Raw genomic sequence first — 22,803 nt, forward strand, 5'->3', positions numbered from 1 at the left:
TTCTCAGGAAATAGATATTATCTGTGTGTGTGTGTGTGTGTGTGTGTGTGTGTGTGTGTGTGTGTGTGTGTGTGTGAAAGAGAGAGAGAGAGAGAGAGAGAGAGAGAGAGAGAGAGAGAGAGAGAACCTCTCTTTTCCTCCGTTTCTAATTACTCTGCTATTCTGTGAGTGGAATTTACTTAAGGTGTTAACAACATAATGTCTTGGTTTTAGGTTTGTTTGATTTTGCTCACATCCATGTCACACTTTACACCTGTGTTAGTAATGCTTCGATTTCATAAGGAAATGTTTTTTCACCTTCTGTTTCTCCTCACCACACCCTTCTTAGGAATTGTAATCTAATACATTAACTGATCTAAGCCACATTTTCACTTCATTTTGAGTTGTGAACAGAAAGACCAGAGTACACATGAGCTTTTGTTTTTAACACATGTTTCTCAGATAACTCCACAATGGTGGAAATGCAGTTCACCAAACTGTTCATCTCAGTAAAGAATGCTTTCCTTATAGACAGTTTAAAAGGCTGACAGTTAAGAAAGAATGGTGTGCTCAAATAGCATCTTTTAAATTTGACAACTTCTGAGTGGTTAGTTACATCTGTCAACACTAATGTATCTTATGCCATTGTATTATTTTTGAGATATTAAATTGCCTATGTTTTTTTTTGTTTTTTTTGTAGAGAGACTTAAGAACCTTGTTGGACAGAGTATCCACAATCACTTTTTAATAAATATAACAATTTCTTGAGTATATTATTTTATCATAAATTTAATTAAATTGGACAAATATTGCTCTTTGACTAGTAGCTTAGTATATATGGAAAACCAAAAAATATCTATCTTAACCATAGTGTCATTTCAAACATAAGATAACATTGACCTAAAACATTACTTCAGATCCCCAGGAAAACATATTATGGTCATAAAACTGAGAAATTATCATTATGCTAAAAAAATCAACATATAATTTGATAACTTCATAATTGACCTAGAAACTACAAAAGATTGTTGGCAAGTAGGCATTTCTGTTGAACATATTTGTAAATATGCCAACTGAAGTATACAGTAAATTTCTTACAGTCAGATATCATTAGATCATTTCAGATAACCACAAAATGTACTAAGTCTTTAATATATAGTGAAAATGCACAAGCATATTAAATGAAATGTACTCTGAGTTGATAGTTATATTTCTGCTTTGTGAGAATGCAATAGTAGATTATTTCACCAACTATAATTTTGCATCAAAACAACAAATATGTCATACATTATCTGGGAGCAATCATCCTTGATAAGAATCCTATAGAAACCTCAGCAGAAAATGTGCTCTAAGACCTGTTGCAAAGGAATAGTTATTGATATTGAGCACTGACACTATGAGAATGTGCCCTTCATGGCCACCCAATTATCTGGCGCCCTCCAGCTCACAGAAATCACTCTGACTTTTGCCAAAAATAATAATCAGGTGAGAGGTAATTTCCTATGACTGAAGGCAACTGGTATCCAAACTCCAACCTTCCTTTGGTTCATAAGTCAATTGTTTAATTTAATTCTGTTTCTAGTAATAAATTGAGTCAATAGCCCATCTACTGAATAGCTCTTCTACTTTCACTGTTTGTTAAAAGAGGGACGAATCAGTCATGCTTCCTCTGCCTTTATTTGTATTGATTTTTGCCCTCCTCATGTGGGATGGTTAACAAAAATAACTGGAAGCTATAAAATCATTAACTAAATGAATAAGAGAAACAAATACCTACCTATACCCAAGTAACTGTTTCTTATGTTGCTGTTGTTTTTTATTGCAACTCTCTCCTGAATAGAGTTTACATGTAATAACAACTATAATTATAGATTTTCCTCACACGAAAGCAAGCTTAATGAAATAAAAAGAATGATTAATTACTGACACTCTTTACATTTCTGATTGTACCTCCTATTAGTCATGATCTGTCTGACTACATTCTGATATGATATTATTCAGTTTTCACCTTTTGGTAAGTTCTATTTTCTCTTTTTCTGATTTTCATCACTAGCATAGTGAAGAGGGCAATAAGCGTTAACCAATAACTTAATTTTTTTTTAAGGTAAAGAGAATACAAGGTGTCCTGTGACAGGTTCACAACTTGAAATTATTTGACATCGATATGATATTTTAGGCTACTTTCACAACACATTTTACACTTACACCCTGTTATTCACAAAGAACAAGAAACATAATTCCCCTGAAGTTTAAAATATATAATATCTATATATCAGTACTAGTAATATGATACAATATCAACTTTAATAAAACAGTACATTGGGAAGGACACAAATGTCTGATGGAGAAAAATAATTAATTACAGTGATTGAATATATGTTAAAATTAAGGCACCAATAGGCATTTAAACATTTCAAAGTACCTTTGAAACTTATAGTTAGCTTATTCAAAGCATGTTTGTGCTTTTAGAACAGGTTTATTTATTTTTCTTACATTATACTTATTGTGGTAACTTTGGTTAAGAGTATTATTTCTTTGCCTTATTGTAAGATTAAATATTACTGCACCATGTTATAGTGAGAACAAATCAGATTTGAACTTGATATTTAATTAAGTGAAGAGAACATAGATGTTTTTGAATCCCAAAGGTATCATATTATGACAATTTGGGATATCATATGAATTCTATTTAATAAACTGATTATCTGTACTTAATATGTTGTCTAACCATCATTTTTTTAAAACTCATTCTCATAAGTTGTAGCTGTTCAACGGTTCTCTTTGTATCACTATTCCTCACAGCGTTAGGTTTTCTCGAAGCCTGTTTTGGTGCATTCAAACACATTAGAGAACCAAAGGTCTTACCGAGGAAATTGATTTGGGTTGGGCCACTGAGAATGTCTATCTTACATTGCAAAGCCCTGATTTGCAAGTGAGAATTGAGGGTGTGAACAAATAATATCATACAAGCAATCCGATTAATAAAACTTCCTCAAAGGCACTTATAATTGAAGATTCAGAGAAAGTTTTCTACTCATCAAATAAATATGAAAGTCCTTTGAAAATGGACATAGTATTATTAAAATGTCTAGGTTATAATTTATCTAGACCCATTTTATTTTCTGAATATTTTTAAATCAATGAATTAAAAACATTACATATCTAAATGATCAACAAGATAATATACATTTTTTACTGTCATTATGGTAGACTATTTGGAGAAAAAATTATAATTTTTTTTTATTTTGTTGTGCTGATTATTCACTGTAAGTAGACAGGCAACAATGCGTTTTCTGGATGAACTAATATGTGGCACTTTCTGTTTAAAGGAAGAAAACCAGAATAATTACCAATGGGCCTGTATTTGAACTTTCACCTTGACTTGCCTAGTCATTAGCTGAGCAACCTTGAGTTTCTTGAACTGTAAAATACGGATACCCTTACGTCATGGGGTTGTTGACAGAACTAAATGAGATAATTTGAAAGTGTCCAGCCAGGGCCTGACTGCTGGGCCAGCACAGAGTGGTATTCAGTAAATATTAACTTCTCTTTCTCCTCCCTTTTTTCTTTTCCCATCTATTCTTTACCTTCTGATTAGGAGTCTTCCATCATTAAACTCTGACCTAGAGTAAATTTAGTTTAAGCTGGAATGAGTCAAAGAACAGAGAATTTGAACTATAATGAATATGAGCTGTTAGTCAAAATTTCCTCCTCTCTAAACACATCTCTGTTATATCTGAGGTTATGTGGTGGACTTTTTTCTTTTTGACTGTATGATAGCTTCTATTAAATTCAAACACTTCTCCAAGTTGCTATATTAAAATACAAAAAGCAAGGAAAGATTTGGCAAAGAAAATATTAGTACTTTCTGAATTATAATAAAATATAAAAATATTTTAAATGAATATATTAGAAATTTCATTTCCATAAAATAAGAACTATAAGCAAGATTTTGCAATGATTCCTTATCTTCATAAACAAGATTATTAGAATCATAGTATCTTTACACATATAAAAGCAAACAATGTGTATACTCTGTAAGTTTGTCTCTGGTTTTAGTGGAAAAGAATAATATTTCATGTTTTATTAATATCCACCGAGTCATATTTTATTCAATTTTTCAAAGTTAGTACTAAATGGGTAGTCAAGTACTAAATTATTAAATGATGATTTAGTAAAATACTCACTGTAACAAAGACATAAGATTAAAAAATAAATAGCTTTGCATAATGGTGTAGAGAGCATTTCTGTTTTCTTTTTAGCATGATCTTAACACCGAACTTGTATTTTGTTTGTTTGTTTTGTTTTTCTTACCTTAATTGAATTAAAGTATGTGTATGTGGTTTTATTTTGTCACAACACAGATGGAGAGTTATACTCCGGAACGGCAGCTGATTTTATGGGCCGAGACTTTGCTATCTTCCGAACTCTTGGGCACCACCATCCAATCAGGACAGAGCAGCATGATTCCAGGTGGCTCAATGGTAGGTGGTACTTGTAAGAACATAGACACGTAACAGGTGTAACTGTAGTAAGTAACTGGGAAACTTTCTTTGTATAGCTCAAACTATATGACTTGAGATTTAATATGCAGTTAAACACATGGTAGTGACTTCATGGTTGTGGGTGTGAGAAAGCTGGGCAAAGAGAAAAGAGAGATTAAGGATTCAGGAAAATATTTGCTTTGTGCCAAAAGTGAAATTTCTCAGTAGTTAACTATGGAAAGAAATAGATCTGGGCTGGAGCTACGGAAGGGAGGAATGGAAAATGATAAGATGACTTACCAATCCTGTCTTACAGGAACACCACAACTAATCTCAAATCTCATGCTGTAGTGTGTTTTTTTCCTCCACACTTCCATGTTGCCTTGAGAACATCATATAAGTTATGTAACACTTTAAAATATTGTCTTAATGACAACATCACATTGAAAGTATTTTCAAAATGTTAAAGGACTTTTATATCATTTGTTTATTTTATTCTCTTTTAATCTTTCTAGAATCCTATCTCCTGTTTTGTAGTCCATCTGTTTTCAGTAAGATGCTTGAATATTTCATTATTTGAACTTCTGTCACACTTGTTTTTCCTGCTTTTTCTCCTGGGGAACTCCCAAAATTCATTTAATCACTCCATCCTTCATTGACTTGTTAGAGAAAATATGACAATATGACCTCCGAACATCACTGAAACGTCAGGAGACAATGAGTTGTCTGTTACAGTCTTTGTTCTGATACATACTTTAAAGTGACCATTCAAAACATAAAACATACCACAGTAAGCTCAATCAGCATTTTCCCTCCTGCAACACTTCTGATCATCCATTATTTTTTATGTATTAGTGTGCCTCTTACCTTCCATATTTCACTTGTCTGCCTTTGCTCCTAATCACATTGATGAGCTTATGTAAATTTCCCCAATCTGCATTGCTTTTGCTGTCTTGATCTCTTCTGTACCACTAAACCATTCCTCTGACCTGAAAACTTGCTCATCTATTCAAACACCTCCTTTCCTCGTGGCATGCCCTGAAGTCCCTGCATATCTAAGTGCATAGCCTTGTTAGAACCTTGTTTTCTCAACTTTTTCTCCCCTTTATCCACTTTCAACCTGACTTTGACCCCATGGAACTGCTCCTCCAAAGGTTACTGATGACTTTCCATAGCTGTTCATCAATCTCCGTTTAGAAAAGCCTCTCCTCAGTACGTGTCACTGTTCACTAGTCTTTTCTCTTTAAAAGTCACTTGTTTTAGGTTCCCTTTTTCCTGCTCTCCCAAGTTTCAAATAAGTTTGACATCACTTCCCCATTGTGTTTCTCTTTAATGTAGATGGTGCCTAAGATCATTTAGTTAAGTACAAACACTGTGGTAATCAAAGGAGATTTGACATATAATCAAATCCCTACCCCTGTGGTAGAAGTGTGGTAGCTGGGTGACCAGCAGAGAAATTGTGTCTCACCAAGAAAGAGAAAAGTTACTAAGATCAGGATAAGACTATTGGCGTAAAACTATAAAAGAGCTTAACTCCAAACCCCCACAGGACAATTTTGGAACATCCACTGTTGCTATCTGGTCTATTCTCAAACTGAAATATTTATTTAGGAAGGATAATGTTTGTTTTTATTCTGCAAGAAGGAGACTTTGATCTACTAAGAACTCTAAAAAGCATACAGGCTTTCACTGTCCCTGAGAAAGAACATCTCATTAGAAGATGGAATAACATGAAGGCGAGTACAGTATCCATTTCATTTTTATGGCCTTGGAGGAAAAAAGTCATCAAGTTAAAGCTGCCTTTGTGCTGCACACACTCACACGTTGACAGCTGAGTCTGAAGAATTTACACTGTGGGAAAACAGTCATTGTCCGCAGCTCTGTACTTCATCTCTGCAAATGTGTAGTTCATCTGAGAATTCAGTTATCAGTCTCCCAGCACTAAACGTGAGAACGGATTTTGCCAAATTAGCACAAAGGTTATATTTGACAGGGTGTAGAAACCAGAGCTGCTGCAAGATGGGGATGCAGACACATTTGAGACAGAAATGAGGGACTGTGTGAATCTCAAGCCTCAGGAAATTAAGTACATTTCAGAATAAAGTTAGAAACGTCATGTTTATACATTCATGCATAAAATAACTGGATTTTGAGGCAGGAGCATAGACTGCATAATCATTTGTGTTATCAGAAGTAATCAATTATCTTGCAAGGTACTTTATGAAAGATCTATTAAAATTAATTTGACACAGGACTTCCTTTACTTTTCTCAAATTAATTCCAACCATTTATTTTTGGAAGAATCAGTTGTCCTATTTTAATGACTTTTTAATATCATTCTCTATAAAAATAAAAAAAAATAAAAACAGTTGTCTAGAGTTAGAACCTGAAATATCTTGATTGTAATGGAACTTCACTATTTTCATAATTACATACTAAAATTTATATTTTATAATAATATCAATAATAATTTAAATTCATTTTCACAGGAAATATTAGGAGTGAGAAATACATTTAGGTGAGGAAACAAAAACTGCTTTTTCTAAACAAAATTTTTTCATTGACACTAGCTCCTCTTTTAAGGCTGATAGATGTTATAACTGCTTTTGATTTCAGGAAAGGTACTGGTATGTGTTTGCCATGATGTGCCCACATTCAGAATGTTTTTCCTTGTGCTTTATTAATGATCTAAATAGAATAGTTTTTAAAACTTCAGTTCCAGTTTCGGTTTACTAACAATGTGAGAATTAGATAAATGTGTCATTTATATATTTGTAGTAAGGATACAAATAAGTTTATGCTATTGTTATAGTAATGATTTCTTAATATTTTGTATTTAAATACTACTACCTAGTTCTTGTACATATTAGCCATCCATTAGAGCAGATGAAGGGCTAGCCTACATTTATTTTTCTACTTGATGGACACTGTTTTCAGTATTGTTTATATCTTGAATTAATATTGGAATGCTGTATGTTATGAAGGAAAGACCATAGTCTGTAGAGCAAGATGGTTTCACATTACTTTGGACCTCATTTCTAATGGGATTATACTACTACCTCCGTCTTATAGTTGTGGGGGGAAATGACCACATGATAATCTGTAAAAAGTACTAAGTAAGTATTGGCACGTGGTAAACACTCGCTAAATGTGAATCTTCTCTGTATCCTTTGTTCCACTTCCCTGGGGTGGAGCATGCTTCGGAAGCTTTGTCAGGGTCATTCTGTGAGCGATTGTACTTGAGCCAGGGTGAAAGGGCAGTCACAGTAGGGTTTAATATGTGAAACCACATGGATCCTTGAGAGAGCCGAGGCCCAGTGAGCACAAACAGACCTTAATTACAGTGCCCAGAGTGTGAGGCCTTCCCACTCGTTTCAGGAAGACCTGTTTCCTTTTAGTGGATTTCCGAAAAGTATCGTGCCTGTGGATAGACCAACCCACTTGCTTTTTTCCAGTAATTGAAATGGTATGCAAGTCATCATTCTACTTCCTCTCACTGTAACACTCATACCAGCCTGGTTGGCCCAATTATTGGAAAGAGCATAGCTTCCTCTGTGGTCATGTACCAGGATACTTCATGTTCTCTAAAGATTCAAATTTCTCCACAAGATCTATTTTTATGTAAATAAAACCAAGAAATGTGATTGCAAATAAATTATGAGAGTAGGAATTAATGTTACATGGTACCAGATACCTAATCTCAAACCATTTGTACAACTCTTTTGATGTACTATTTTAAATCTATTATCTTTAAAGACATAAACTATGTCAAAGTATCCAATTAGGTTTCTTAATAAGTAAAACAAATTATGTAGTTTTGCATAATATCAGGCTTTTTAATGATGCCATTTTGAATTATTTCTCCGACTTAAGCAAGTTAGTAATGTATTTTGCTGACCTTGGGGGAAAAAGCCCTGTGGAAGCCTTATTTTATGGTTATATGAGCAGAGGAGTATTACATAAGTAGAGTGAACATTTAGTCAAAACAGCAACTGCAACCACAAATGTCTTCTTGGTTTTCATAGCCTGTGAAAGACAAAACAAGGAATCAGTCTTTTTAACTTTTGAATTACATCTACGAATTACACTCTGTTAGTTAAATATCACTGTATAGAATCACAAAAAAATAAACATATTTTGCTGAAATTATGCTGAAACATGGATATGCAATATTTTAAAGTATACCAACTAATCACTCTGCTGTACACCTGAAACCAATACAAAATAATATAGAAATTACACTGTCATTGAAAAAAAACACACAGATCTCAACAACAAAAGAGTGTCCATGCCTTACCTCAATCCAACCGAGTAGTTATCTGTTTTTTTTTTCTTATGAATCTATTATCCAGAAAAACTTACTGTGTCACACTTTGTCTAAGGCACATAATCACTCTCAATTGGTTTTGTTTGAAATTATATGGCACTAATGAGGAAAAATGAATAAAACTTTGGAATACAAGTTAGCTCAGTGGTGATGTTTGGAAGGTGATTTTATGTTTTTCAGAGCTCTAAAAAAAAGGTACCTGAATAAAATATTAAGGATATGCTATTTTAACATTTTTTAATGATTGGCTAAAAAATACAACTCTCAAGTATGGCCTATTAGTCACAAATTTTGAACCACTTATTTGAGAATTTATAGTTGAATGGTGAGATTAGAAAAATAACATTTAAGAGTGTTAGTACCCTCAAGCGAATCCCACTTTTAAATTAAATTTAATGAAAATGTGTAAAAATTAGATAATATCTTGGAAAATTCTTTAAATTAAAGCCAGCTCTCTTTCTTCTCTGAGTTCTTAAAATTTTTCTCTCTGGCCTCACCATCAAGTTAATGAATTCAGAGCCTGTCTATACCAATTTCCTCTTCCAGAGTCAGTACATTCAGAGCTCAGTGGACCTCAATAGGGATTTACTGCTGACTGGGTAATCTGGGTTCATGTGTGCAGTGACATCAAGCAAGAGATTTACCCAGAGAAGTGGATGCCATGACAATGCATGTAACCATGGTGTGCCTGGCCTCTCTGACATGGCTCTCAAAAGATTTCCCTCTGTGAAAACAGAGGCCTGTTTGCAAATTAATTAGTTTCTGGCGGCAGCTTGATTGTTGACCCAGAGTTTGTAGAGTGGAAAAACAATCAGATTAGTGTGCTCAGGGTAAAAGACCAGTGTGCAGTTGCGTGTGGCTTGCTCAACTATTGAAACTATGAATGGACTGAAACAAATTCCTTTCAGAGAAGCCTAGGCAGAGGTTAAGTGTGATGAGCCTAGAGCTCCCCAACAGCAGGGGCCGGGGAATTAAAGGATTTTAGCCAGATAAAGCTGAATGGTGGCAAGCAGTGCCATTGAACTTTAATGGAATGGATAGTTGTGACCAATCCCCCTACCCACCACACCCCCCAAAAAATGTACTATGTTCTAATCACTACAGTGGAAGGAATACAGAATACATTTAAATTTAGTGTATTATTAATTAAATGTAGGCTTGAAAAAAATACCTTCGTAGTGGTAGATTTCAGAAGTTTTCAGATTGGAATCTTTTAATTATGATGTCTCAAAAACTAGTATGATAATACCTAAATGAAAAAAGTTTATAAAATACTGCCTTTTCATGTTGATAAAATGTTCATATGTTTGCCCCAAGTTTTTTAGAGCTATAGTTTTCAGGTGACCAAAAAAATTGATCCTGACTCAGAAATGTTGACTCATGAAAATTTGTTTTACTCAATAAATTATTGTTTATGATTAATTTTGTAAGACAACCTAACAAATAGAAGCTGTACATACTTTTCCTTTGTAGATCCCACTGGCAGAGAACTCCCTACATGCAACTCTGATGGCTATCACAACACTTTTCCATTCAAAAACCATTTATGTCTCTCGGTTTTTAAGTGAATTGAATCCAGATTTCACTCCCTGTCAAACCCTTTGACATCTAATTCCAAGTGACCTCTCTAATATTAAACACTAACATACTCAAATAATAGAGTTGGTTGTCCTCAAATTTACTATCTTTTTCACTTAATCATTCCACCCAGTAGATTTTAATCTTTCCCACTTTTAAATTCAAAGAACACATAGATGCATATTTGTGTTTATCACAGTGCCTTTCGCTCTGGATGTGTCAAATAAGAAACAATTCAATGACTCCTGTTTGTAGGCTGGGGGGTCAGTGTGCCTGAGTTTGTATCCCAAGCCCTCCACTTACTATCTCTGTGGCTTTTACTTCATTTATTTTCACCACCCTTTTATGATTTAAAAATGGAGTTAATTCTAATATCTTATACTGTTTTTCTGAGGATGCATGAGACAATTTAGGGTATTAAGAACAGTGTCTGATAATAGGATGAATGCTCTCGATAACTGTGGTTGCTGCTGCTATCATTTGCATATCAGCTCCATACACAGTACATAACACATGTATGTACGATGTGAACAATAGAGTAAATAATAGAAAATAATACATTAATAATGCATAATGCTTGTTCGGCAAATTTATACAGTGAACCAGTTATGTTTGCTTTCCTAATCTGCTCTGACACTATTTTGTTCTGTTTTACTTGAGTATCATCATTATTATTGTCAGAAGCACTCAGTACACCAAAAATATATAAAATATTTAGCTTTAGTATCAAAATAATAATCCAATTTTTAAAGAAATTGAGTTTAACAAAATTAGCTAAGCAACTATAGACAGCTCCTGTAAGCTCTCTGTGCTCAATGTTCCCTTTTTTGAATGAAATAATAATAAGTCTTCCTTGTTAAGTTGTTATGAGGATGATGTATGGGTAAATTCATGCAAAGCATTTTGAATAGTGACTGTAATTTCCCAAAACAAACAAACCAAAAGCACAAATAAACAAACAAAACAACAACAACCAATTCAGTTGATGTTATCTGGTCTCATAATATTACATAAGAGTTTTAAGGAAGGGAACAATGAAAATATCTACATATGTCAAATCACTACAAATGTAGTAGGATGTTCAATTTCACTTAACTGAGCAGCCACATATTTCTAGGAACACATGAAAGTGGCTTAAGGAAACAAAAGGTGAAGTGATAGGGACCCTTTCCTTAGACTGAGTCTCCACCTACAGATTTCCTGCCTAGCAATGTCTGTCCCTTTTGAAGAAAATAAATCTACTGCTCCTTCACTTCCATAAAAATAAAAAAGGATTTTTTGGTAAGCTTAGTGACATACTTATTACTAAGTTATTTACACATGATAAAAAGGCAATAAAATGCCCTAAACTTCATATATTAACTAAATGTATATAACAAAATGTTATCCAGGAAAGGGGTCTTTAGAATGTTTTCCTGATAATATTAGTAAGGAAGACTTAAGTGTGTTTAAACATTTTCAAATTAGAAATGTCTGTATTGCTATAGGACTTAAGCACTAGCCAAGAGAAAAATCAAAGCCCTTCACCTCCCACCCCAGCCTCCCACTTGCTGCTCTCAGAAATCTATCCATTTCCTCTGACACTTTTGGATCATCAGATAAATTATGCATTTTAAACAGTATATCATTATACATTGAGTGGCCAGATTATTATGATCTCTGAACACATAATAATCTGGCCACTCAGTATATATATTAGAGGCCCGGTGCATGAATTTGTGCATGGGTGGGGTCCAGCCAGCCTGGCCAGGGGGAGGGGACATGGGCTGTTGGCCGGTCTGCCTGCTGGTCGAATGGGCTATTGGCCAGCCTGCCTGCTGGTCGAACTCCTGGTCAAGGGGACAATTTGCATATTAGTTTTTTATTATATAGGATATACACTGAGTGGCCAGATTATTATGCGTTCAGAGATCATAATAATCTGGCCACTCAGTGTATATGTGGTACTATTATTATTTTCAAAAATTTTGAATCACAAATAATAATGCACATATTTTATTCATTGGAAGCGTAGTTTTTTTATCATTTTGCTTGATGGTTTGCTAAATAACAACTTGTTGATTTAATGTAGGCTGACAGCATAAAGAACCCATGAAAAATGTGTCTTCAATGTTTATAAATTTGTCTAAGTTCATATACATCAAAATAATTTCTTTTGTTCACTTAATCACTAATTTTAAAAGATTCCAGGATTCGGTATTATAGAGAGCTACCTCATTTGTGCACTTATAAAACCTCAGCATGAATGTGTATGGAAAATTGGTGACAGCAGACTTAGTTTCTATTTGGGAATCACACTGCCTTTTCTGCTTGGCATATGGCAGGGTTTGTGTTACAGCCAGCACAGAGCTGTGTTTTGGGCATATACATTGTGTTATGACCTACTTATAATATATTGAACGTTAATCTCACTGATCCTCAAACTTAAATAATGCCAAATCTAGCATTAAACTGATGACTGCCACTTAATTGCTTAGCACCCATAGAGTCAGTGTTTATCAAATGTGTTTTGTAAACACATTTAAGAATGATGAAAAAAGTATACCCTTGCTTTGCAGGATGAGAAGCAATTTTGTAAATCAAATAAAAAATAAATGAATTTGGAGGTTAGGAAACAAAAAAGACATATTATAACAAAATCTTATTCATTTGGGGGTGAATTAAAGAGGAATCTAGTCATACTAACAATTCAAATAATTCAATTTGGGCTTATATGTGTAGGATGAACCAATAAGGTACAGGATTTTTGATCAATAACCTTTATATTTTTTCTGTAATATTATTAAATATTTTGACTGAAAAATTATTGAAGTACTAGGATAGTGCTGATTGCCATAAGAAGGCTAATGACTGACCTCTTTGTTGTGTTAATTCTGTCAGTGTCCTTTAATTTAAAAAAAAAAAAGGAGCATAATTGCATTCTTCAGAGATATCAAGTTAAATGCAGCCAACTCTGATCAACAGATCAGTGCCCAAATTAAGAAAATTATAATGTAATTGCCTTTGAAAGACCTTGAGATAATTGTTTGTTAATGAGTCTTAAAATGTGAACTAATTTTACACATTTTTCCAAACTGGAACTACGTTTGCTTCCTTCCTTGCTTATTTCTAATTCCTGTGTGAGAGCAACTTGTAGAAGGCAATTAAAAAAAAAACTTGGCTGGAGGTAGGACTATGGCAGCAGGAAGTAGCAAAACAATGGCAGACTGTAAGCCAGTCCAGCAGTGAGAAGTCATTTGATAGTGAGAGAGCAGTGGCAGCACCAAAGATAAAGGTAGCCACGTCATGAAGATTTGCAAAATCACCACTAAATTGAATTGTTTTGATTAATTTTATCTTCTTGATTTTATATAAATGTTCTGCCACTCTGTTTATCATTACTGTCTATAAGCCACTCATTAATTCCCACACTGTTTGTCCTTGGAGAGATCATAGTTTGTTAGCAAAAGGTATTCTTTGCTCTGGTTGTGACTCTGGTTGAGAGTAGACCTATGAACCAGGAGGTCACAGTTGGATTCCAGGTCATTGATGTTTCTATCCTCTCGCCCTCTCCCTTCCTCTCTAAAATCAATAAAAATATATTTTTTAAAAAGATGTTCATAAAGGATATTCTGATAATAATAGCAAAAATTAAACTTCTAATACACTTTAATGCAATTGAGGAAGCTAAGGCATGGCTATTATGATTAACTAGAGGCCTGGTGCACAAATTCATGCACCCATGGGGTCCCTTGGCCTGGCCTGCAGGATCTGGCTGAAATCGGCTCTCTGACATCCCCTGAGGGGTCCCAGATTGTGAGAGGGCACAGGCCAGGCTGAGGGACCCCACCTGTGCACGATCAGGGCTGGGGAGGGACACGGAAAAGCTCCAGGGCATGTCCGGCCCATCTCACTGAGTCCCGATCAGCTGGACCCCAGCAGCAAGCTAACCTACTGGTCAGAGTGTCTGCCCCCTGGTGGTCAGTGCATGTCATAGTGAGTGATTGAGCGGCCTCAGCATATCATTAGCATATTATGCTTTGATTGGTTGAATGGATGACCAGACACTTAGCATATTAGGCTTTTATTATATAGGATTATTTGGAACTATTACATGTTTTCTAAAATGGGGAAACAATAGGTCATCATAAAGAGAATAAAATATTTTTTAAAAACAAATCTGTCTACCAGTAGAATGAAATCTGCAAAGAAAGGTGAAAGAGAGGGAGGAAAAAGGGAGAAAAGAAAAAGGTAATATATAATACTTAATTATACCTTTCTGATTAGATGTTTTTAGCATCACTCAACCACAATAAACAACTATTACTATAATAAAATTTATAACATCACAAACTGAAATAAAAATCCCCAGACTACACCATAAAGTTTTCTATCTAAAGGTCTAGTCTAACTCTGAAGTTTATAATGTAAGTTAGATATGATACATATTTAAGAATTTTTTTCACAGAGTTAGAGTATAGCAAAATGTTATTGTAACATATATCCATTCCTATTTGGCCATGGTGAGTTTTATAAGTATTTTATAAACTTTGGATATTAACCTCTTATAAGATGTATCATTGTCAAATATGTTCTCTGATTCAGTGGGTTGTCTTTTCCTTTTTTGATAGTTTACTTTGCTGTGCAAAACCTTTTTAGTTTTATGTAATCTCATTTTTTTCTTTTGTTTTCCTTACCTGAGGCAATATATCAGAAAAGATATTGTTGTGAAAAATGTCCAAGACTTAATATCTTAAAACTGTGATTTAGCCCATAAAGCAAGAGAGAAGGCAGTACTATCCATTTTTTTAAATGTAACATATTTTTTATTCAATTGATTTTTAGCCATTAACTCAATACCAGAACCACTGACTGAGGCTTTCACTATAAAATGATAGAAAAAGATGACAACTTATGAGGGAGGCTATCTTTTGTTCATATATCTTCAGTCTTCTCTTAGAGAATATGTATATAAGAGAGTTCCAAAAACATTGGAAACCCTTTTTAGAGGTTGTGAAGAAAAAAGATGGGAATCAGAAAAAGTATAGATAATCAACTATAGATTTTTAGAAGATGTTATTGATAATGGCACAGGTTCTTAATTATAAATAAATTTTCAAGAGGAGAAATCATCCCAAAAATAAGGAGACAAAAAAGAGATTGGTGGTTTGAGGCAGTCAGGGAGTGGAGAGAAACCAGAATCAATATTCTTTTATATCCAGGGGTTTTAGTGGTTCAGTAACAGCAGATGCTGTGGGCTGTTTTCCAATAAATAAGTAAATAAGGTCTATTCAACTGGTCTCTGAGCTTTAACAAATATACAAAAAGTTAATTAACTATTAACATTAATCATGATTCGTGACAAATATTTTTCTAAGAGCAAATGCATTTCATTTGCTGTAAGATTTTAATTTCTTATTTGATTATTTAAAACAATGGTTGAATAGAAGTTTTAAAATACATGTTCTGAGTAGTTTTCCTAAGTAACATTTATTGTCTTAATTAATTTAACACTATTTAATATAAAATTAAATAGCTTTACTGCCTTTCCTTTCTATCATTAAACCAAAATGAAATAATTTCCCAATTTGAGGTAGTTTTTATTATTTAAATCTCTAAGTTGTGTGTTGGGTGTTTTTTTTAATCTGCCTTTGTAGTTATAGAAAATCTATAAGCATTTTGTGTGTGTGTTTTGTGGGTTTTTTTTGCCTCAGTGACATCTTGAGCATATTTAAAAAGAAGGAAATCTACTTTTTCTAGTAGTGACTTCTAGGATTCAAAGAGCCTCATTTTTTTAAAGTTGTTTTCAGAACAGGTTAATAAAAAAGTAACTGTCTTTCACTAGAGCTAGACTAGGACTTATGCTATTTTATTTTTAAAATATATTTGTATTGATTTCAGAGAGGAAGAGAGAGGGACAGAGACAGAAATCATTGATCAGCTGCCTCATGTACACCCCACACTGGGGATTGAGCCCACATATGCCCTGACTGGGAATCAAAAGGTTATCTCTTGGTTCATAGGTTGACGCTCAACAACTGAGCCATGCTGGCTGGGCTATGCTGTTTTATTTAAAGTAATAAATTGGATGATAAACAGCAACATAGTATTTAAAATATGCGATAACTGATTTTTACTTCCCTGTAAACATCTTTTTGTCAAAAGCATACAGTAATGAAAACTAGGTAGATTTTTAGTACAAAGAAACATAAATAAATGCGAATAAAACAAAAATATTATACAGTTTTATGTTACAACATTACATTTGGTACTGCAACCTTAGATTTTAAATTGTAGGAATGTGATACAATAGAAACTTTCCAATATTTAAAAAAATTACAAATTTTATGTAAATATAACTGACAACTTCCTCACTCTTCAGTTCACATAGATATAACCCTAAAAAAGAAAAAAAATTCAAAATAAAAGGAAGTTATATTAAAAAAACAGCTATTATTTATTTTCAACACATTGAGATTAGGGAAGTACAAAAATGGTAACTAATGCTAAATTTAAATTATTATTTCTTAAAGGATACTAAGATCTTACAGATTAAACCAGGTTTATAATAAGAATTATTTTCTGCAAATTCTAATTACTTTAAAATTATACTATAAATTATCTTCCTTTCTGCCTTGAATTTCCTTCCCCATGTAATTAGGGATTTTCAAGAATCAAAACTATTATTGTCTCTTAAGAACAAAAGCCATAGAAACTGCTAATTATATCACAGTTGAACATGTTTTTCTTCTTTGAAGAGATCCTGAATTTCCGGCATTTTGAGAACATTTTCTGACCAGAAGATGATAGAAATGTGAAGCTACACTGGTGTTGCAACCAGTATAATTAGTTTCTATTTATAATAACATTCATGTTATTAAAAAGTTGCCAAGGTCTGTGTCAAATAAAATTAACCTAAATATTCCCTGGTCCCTAAATCATTATTTTATTTTAAGAATCCGGCCACATTCCTACAGATATTCCCTTTTCCCTAGAACTCAAGGGCCTAATCACAGGCAACTCCAAGGAAAAGCTCCCTGTCAATGCTGACTAGGAATTAAGGCCCTAGTAATGGGCAAATATCAAAAAGGAACTTTTTTTTTTCCACGTATATAATTGACTTTTTATTTCACAGAATACAAAAATGTTCAGTTTACATATTCAAAAAAATATATGGAATTGCCTTTTTAAATAAAACTGTTAATGACATTCACAAATAGCAGTTTTGCCATCTGTAGATTCTAAGCTACTTTTCAGAGGGAAGAAAAAAGGAAAAATTAGGTACACACATAAATTTTAAGAAAATTTAATAGAAAAAATTAAATTGGTATTACATAGTTGCTTGTATTTTTGTTTTGCTTGGGATTTTTATTTGTTTCTTTTGGGTGAAAATTTTAATTAATCTAACTTTTAACCATGTATAAAATATGTGGGTGATAACACTGTATGAAATCTTTAACAATGCTCAGAAGATAGATAAAAATAAAAAGGTTTACAAGTCATTCAAGTCATATGGAGCTAGAATATTCCCAGTAACAATACTAGACGAAAAAAAGAACACTTATAAATATATGTATGAGTACCCAAATATTCCTAATAAATTCTAAATTACAAGAATGAATCAGAAATAGGAAATCTCTTAATTCATTGTCTTAATATGTTAATAATAAAATATATGCTTTTTCTTATTTAATCTTGAAAAATAAATCAAATGACTTTTTTTGATTAGTTAAAATATATTAGCTAGGAGTAGAAGGAAATGTTCTTACCCTGATAAAGAAGAAAAAGATGAAGAATACTAATTAAAGTTCTTAATGAATAGAAAAGCATTATTAATATAGGTAAAATGCTAGTATAATTATCTATATAAAAAATCTATATAATAAAAGCCCAGCGACCATTAGGGCAGGACTGGAACCACCAGTTGCTATAACGAGCTGGCCGCAGGGGCCGCCACTAGCACCACTGCCAAGCCCGAGGGCCCCGGGGCCAGTTGTGCAGCCACCGCCAAGGCGTAGATAAAGAAGAACCAGAAGGTGGTCAGTGTGAGCATGCAACTTGAGATGAAGGCTCTGTGGAATGAATTCAATCAGCTGGGCACCAAGATGATCATCACCAAGGCTGGCAGGTCAGGGTGCCCCTCTCCCCGCTGCGACCCTCCCCACATGGTGCCAGTCTTGGCAGCAGGTTTTGGCCTGGTCCACCCAAGCGAGACTGAGAAGCGGGGTGGGGGACCCAGCCTGGCCACTTGCGGGTCCCTCTCGGCCCGGGCCAGCTCCTTCTCTCTCTGAGTACCGGCTCTAGGATAGCCGCCTGGCTCTCCTGGCCGGAGGGTACTGCTCAGGAGGCCAGGAAGGCGGCGGAGAGAAACCCTGTGGACCTTCCGCAGGACCAGCAGCCCAGGACCCCCCGGCACTGCCAGAAATGGACCAGCTCAGAGCACACCGAGCTTGAGGGGGAAGGCAGCCACCTGTGAGGGGCCTTGCCACCAGCCAGCTCCCGGCGGATCCCACCTCAAAGGAAACTTGGTCTTTGGTTCCTTAGTTCAGTCTATCTGTCTAAAGGGGAGCAGCTGGGCACGTTTTAGGGGAGAATTAAGTCTCTAAAACAATGTGTTCTGTTCCATGGAGATTGCTACCCAGTTGTCTTAGGCCTAAATTCCAGGTGATTGTGGGGCCTGGCTCTGCCACTGGGGCCCACATCTTCCAATTGGCCTGTATTTGTTGTAAGGGCCCAGAGAGAAGAAGGGGAACAAGATTTTTGATGCATTGGATTTGACCAACAGACAAAGGCGAATGCCGGGCTGTGTCTACACTGAGTGGCCAGATTATTATGATCTCTGAACGCATAATAATCTGGCCACTCAGTGTATCTCCTACCTAATAAAAGAGCAATATTCAAATTGACCCTAACTCCGCTACACCCACAAGCCACGCCCACCAGCCAATCAGAGCAAGTATGCAAATTAACCCAACCAAGATGGCTACAGCCACGGAGAAAGTAGGAGGGAGGCTTGGGTTTCCAAGGCGATAGAAGAAGCCAAGCTTTCCCCTGCCCTGGCCGGTCTAAGCCTCCACTCAAAGCTACAAAGTTTCAATTATAGAAGGTAAACAAATCTAAACAGAAATGGCTGCTGGCCATGGAGGGAGCAGGAGGCTTGGCTCCACTCCAGGATAAAAAGTTTCAATTGTAGAAGGTAAATAAATTCCAGATACCAGGGCCTCTGCTTGGGTCGCCAGGAGGTGTGGCTGGCCGGCAAACCACCATAGGCCCCTCACTCAGGCCGCCCCATGCCCCAAGGGAACCCCCACCCTGATCCGGGACACCATGGCAAACAAGCTGGCCTCCACCTGTGCACCAGGCCTCTATCCTATCTAATAAAAGAGTAGTAATAAAAGATTAATATGCAGATTGACCATCACTCCAACACACAATATAGCTGCCCCCATGTGGTCCAAGATCCTGCCCCCATGTGGACACAAGATGGCCACCACAAGAAGGCCAGCAGGGGAGGGCAATTGGGAGAGACCAGGCCTGCAAGGGAGGACAGTTGGAGGCAATCAACCCTGCAGGGGAGGGAAGTTAGGGGTGACCAGGCCGGCAGAGGAGGGAAGTTGGGGGCAAACAGGCTGGCAGGGGAGCAGTTAGACATCAATCAGGCTGGCATAGGAGTGGTTAGGGGGTGATCAGGCTGGCAGGCAAGCGAGCAGTTGGGAGCCAGCAGTCCTGGATTGTGAGAGGGATCCCAGATTGGAGAGGGTGCAGGCTGGGCTGAGGGACACCTCCCGCCCCCGTGCATGAATTTCATGTACCAGGCCTCTAGTCCTATATAATAAAAGGCTAATATGCAAATTGTCCCCTTGACCAGGAGTTCAACCAGCAGGCAGGCCGGCCAACTGCCCATGTTCCCTCCCCCTGGCCAGGCTGGCCAGACCCCAACCATGCAAGAATTCATGCACCAGGCCTCTAATATATCAATTTTAGTTACATTCATAGCAAAACTGAGTGGAAGGTACAGAGATTTTCCATATACCCCTACTCCCACAGTGTGGGCTGTGTACATCCTCCTATTGTAGTTGAACCTTGCTTGCTCTTGGCATCTCAATGGGAGGGATTTACTCCCAGGCTGATTGGCTGTGAGGAATGGCTGCAACCACCATGGAGGATCAGCTGTGCAGGGTCTGACCCCCAGAGCAGGATTTACTTCAGTGGGGCTCTGGTGCCCGTTGAGTCCACTCCTTGAGTGTGTCTTTTGGTTAGGTCATTATTGAGTTTTAAGAGTTCTTTGTATATTTTTTATAACAGTTCTTTATCAAATCTCTTGCTAATATTTTCTCTTAGTTGGTGTCTTATGTTTTCATTCTCTTTGTATGTGAAATCTTTCAAAAGATTTAATTACTTCTATGAAATGCATCTTAAACTTATATTTTTCTCTTTATTTTAACCACTACCAACTAGTGGGGTATGATTATGTATTGGAGAAAGTAGGCACTTGTATATTTTTTTCTTTTTAAAGTAGATTTAAATCACACCTGTATTATATTTCTTTGGTGTGGTGAATTTTTTAGCTCATTGCTTAAGCACTGAGATTTTTAGAAAATAAATCATACACACTTAATTGAGGTTATTTCATCTAAAGCAGAGTAAGAACACTGTCTAAAAAATTGATGAACTTCCTGGCAAAGGGAAGGAAAATGTGCTCTAATTTAAAATGAAGAGAGTTAGGTAATACCACATTTCTTGAACCTCTACCAATTTTCTATTTAAGAGAGAAAGTTTTAATGTGAAGTCATTGATTGGGTAAGATCATATAAATTATTTGTTACTATGGGGCAATGGGTTTTCTAAATAGAAAATTCTATTTTATTTAGATGTAGGAAATGAAAGTTTGTTGCTTTGGTTTTCTTCATCCAAATTTAAAATTTATTTTTAATTTGTATTATATGCAAAATAGCATAATTATTTTTTGAACATGGACTCTATTGATAGCATATTTTTTTGTGTAGGGAGAATTTATATTATACATATTCTATTTAATTTCCCTTCATGTTGACATCATCTGTAATGGCAAAGTAAAAGGATAATTCTTTTTTCCCAAACCTTTCAATGTTTAGAAAATTTTTGGGGGAAAAATCTGTATTAAGTCATTGATATCTTTAAGTAATAAAAATTAATATCCACAATATATGTGTCATATATGTGTGTACATGCATGTGTATACATAACCATTATAAGTTCCTAAAAATATTCTTCCTAGAGATTATTTCCTTCATGAAATCCCATCTGATCTTCTCAAAAAACAAATAATCTAATCATATAGTAGTTTATGCTTAACATAATTCAAAAATATAATGTAAATGATGAAAACAGTTTATGATGATAGATGACTGCATTAATAGAATGAATTTATTCATTGAAGACCTAATATATGGAATAATCAATAAATATTGCAGCTTCCTGTAGTTGAGGGAATAAATGTCAAAATTTATAGAAATGTCTAAAACATTATAATTGAAGAAGCTGGATTAATCTAATAACATCAAAATATTTCTAATTTATATTTAACACTAGAGGCCTGGTCCACGGATTCATGCACCAGTGAGGTCCCTTGGCCTTACCTGCAGGGATCAGGCTGAAACCAGCTCTCTGACATCTCCCAAGGGGTCATGGATTGCGAGAGGGTGGTTCTCAGTTAATGCACCCCAGAATCGGGCTCCTCACCTGAGAACCGCAGCTGCAAAGTCACCTCAGCTCCGCAGCTCCTGTGTTAAGCATCTACCCCCTGGTGGTCAGTGCACCTCATAGCTGTCAGTCGAACAGTCAAACGGTTCTTGTGAATAGCAAGACATTATATTAAACTCCCAAAATCTGCAATGGAAAAAGTCACTCTAATCTTACCTAATAATAGACAAACATGTAAATTGACCGTACCTCTGCTATGCCCACAGCCTATCAAGAGTGAGTATGCAAATTAACCCAACAAAGATGGTGGGTTAATTTGCATATGCAGGCGCAGAGAGGGAGGGAGCTACAGAAGCAGTGCTCTGGCCAGGAGCGAGGACTTGCAGGTTCCCAGGCGGCCGGGAGCAAAGCCAGGGTAAGGAAGGCCTATTCTTGCATGAATATTGTGCAAAGGGCCTCTAGTATATAATGAATAAAGTACATAATTATATAATTTCCACAGTGAAATGTTGAGTAATTCCTTCTTATATAACCAGTCAATGAAAGAAAAAGACTACATATTTACAAGATAAGAGAGTAGAAACGTAGACCACATTTTGGTAGATAATTATAAAATAATAACAACAAAATAGTCCTGACCTTATGATATATCTACTTAGTTTAATTAGATTAATATTCCAATCACTTTCCTTAAAGCCTTCTTTGTGCTCAGCACTACATTCCTGTAATTTGTGAAATTCATCAAAATAGAGAAATGGTTGGAAGATATGCATT

The 22,803-nt window shown here is 35.4% G+C and overlaps 1 protein-coding gene across 1 annotated transcript in view; it reads left to right on the top strand.

Moving 5' to 3' along the window:
* The window catches only part of SEMA3A (semaphorin 3A), a 271,520-nt gene that overhangs the window by 184,207 nt on the left and 64,510 nt on the right, over positions 1 to 22,803 (top strand). The window contains exon 7 of the mRNA XM_079785338.1: positions 4,344 to 4,463. Within this exon, the coding sequence (XP_079641464.1) occupies positions 4,344 to 4,463 (120 nt within the window). The remainder of the gene's footprint in view (positions 1 to 4,343; positions 4,464 to 22,803) is intronic.

This window comes from Cnephaeus nilssonii, assembly GCF_951640355.1.
Source record: "Cnephaeus nilssonii genome assembly, chromosome: 12".
NCBI classification, from domain to species: Eukaryota; Metazoa; Chordata; class Mammalia; order Chiroptera; family Vespertilionidae; genus Cnephaeus; species Cnephaeus nilssonii.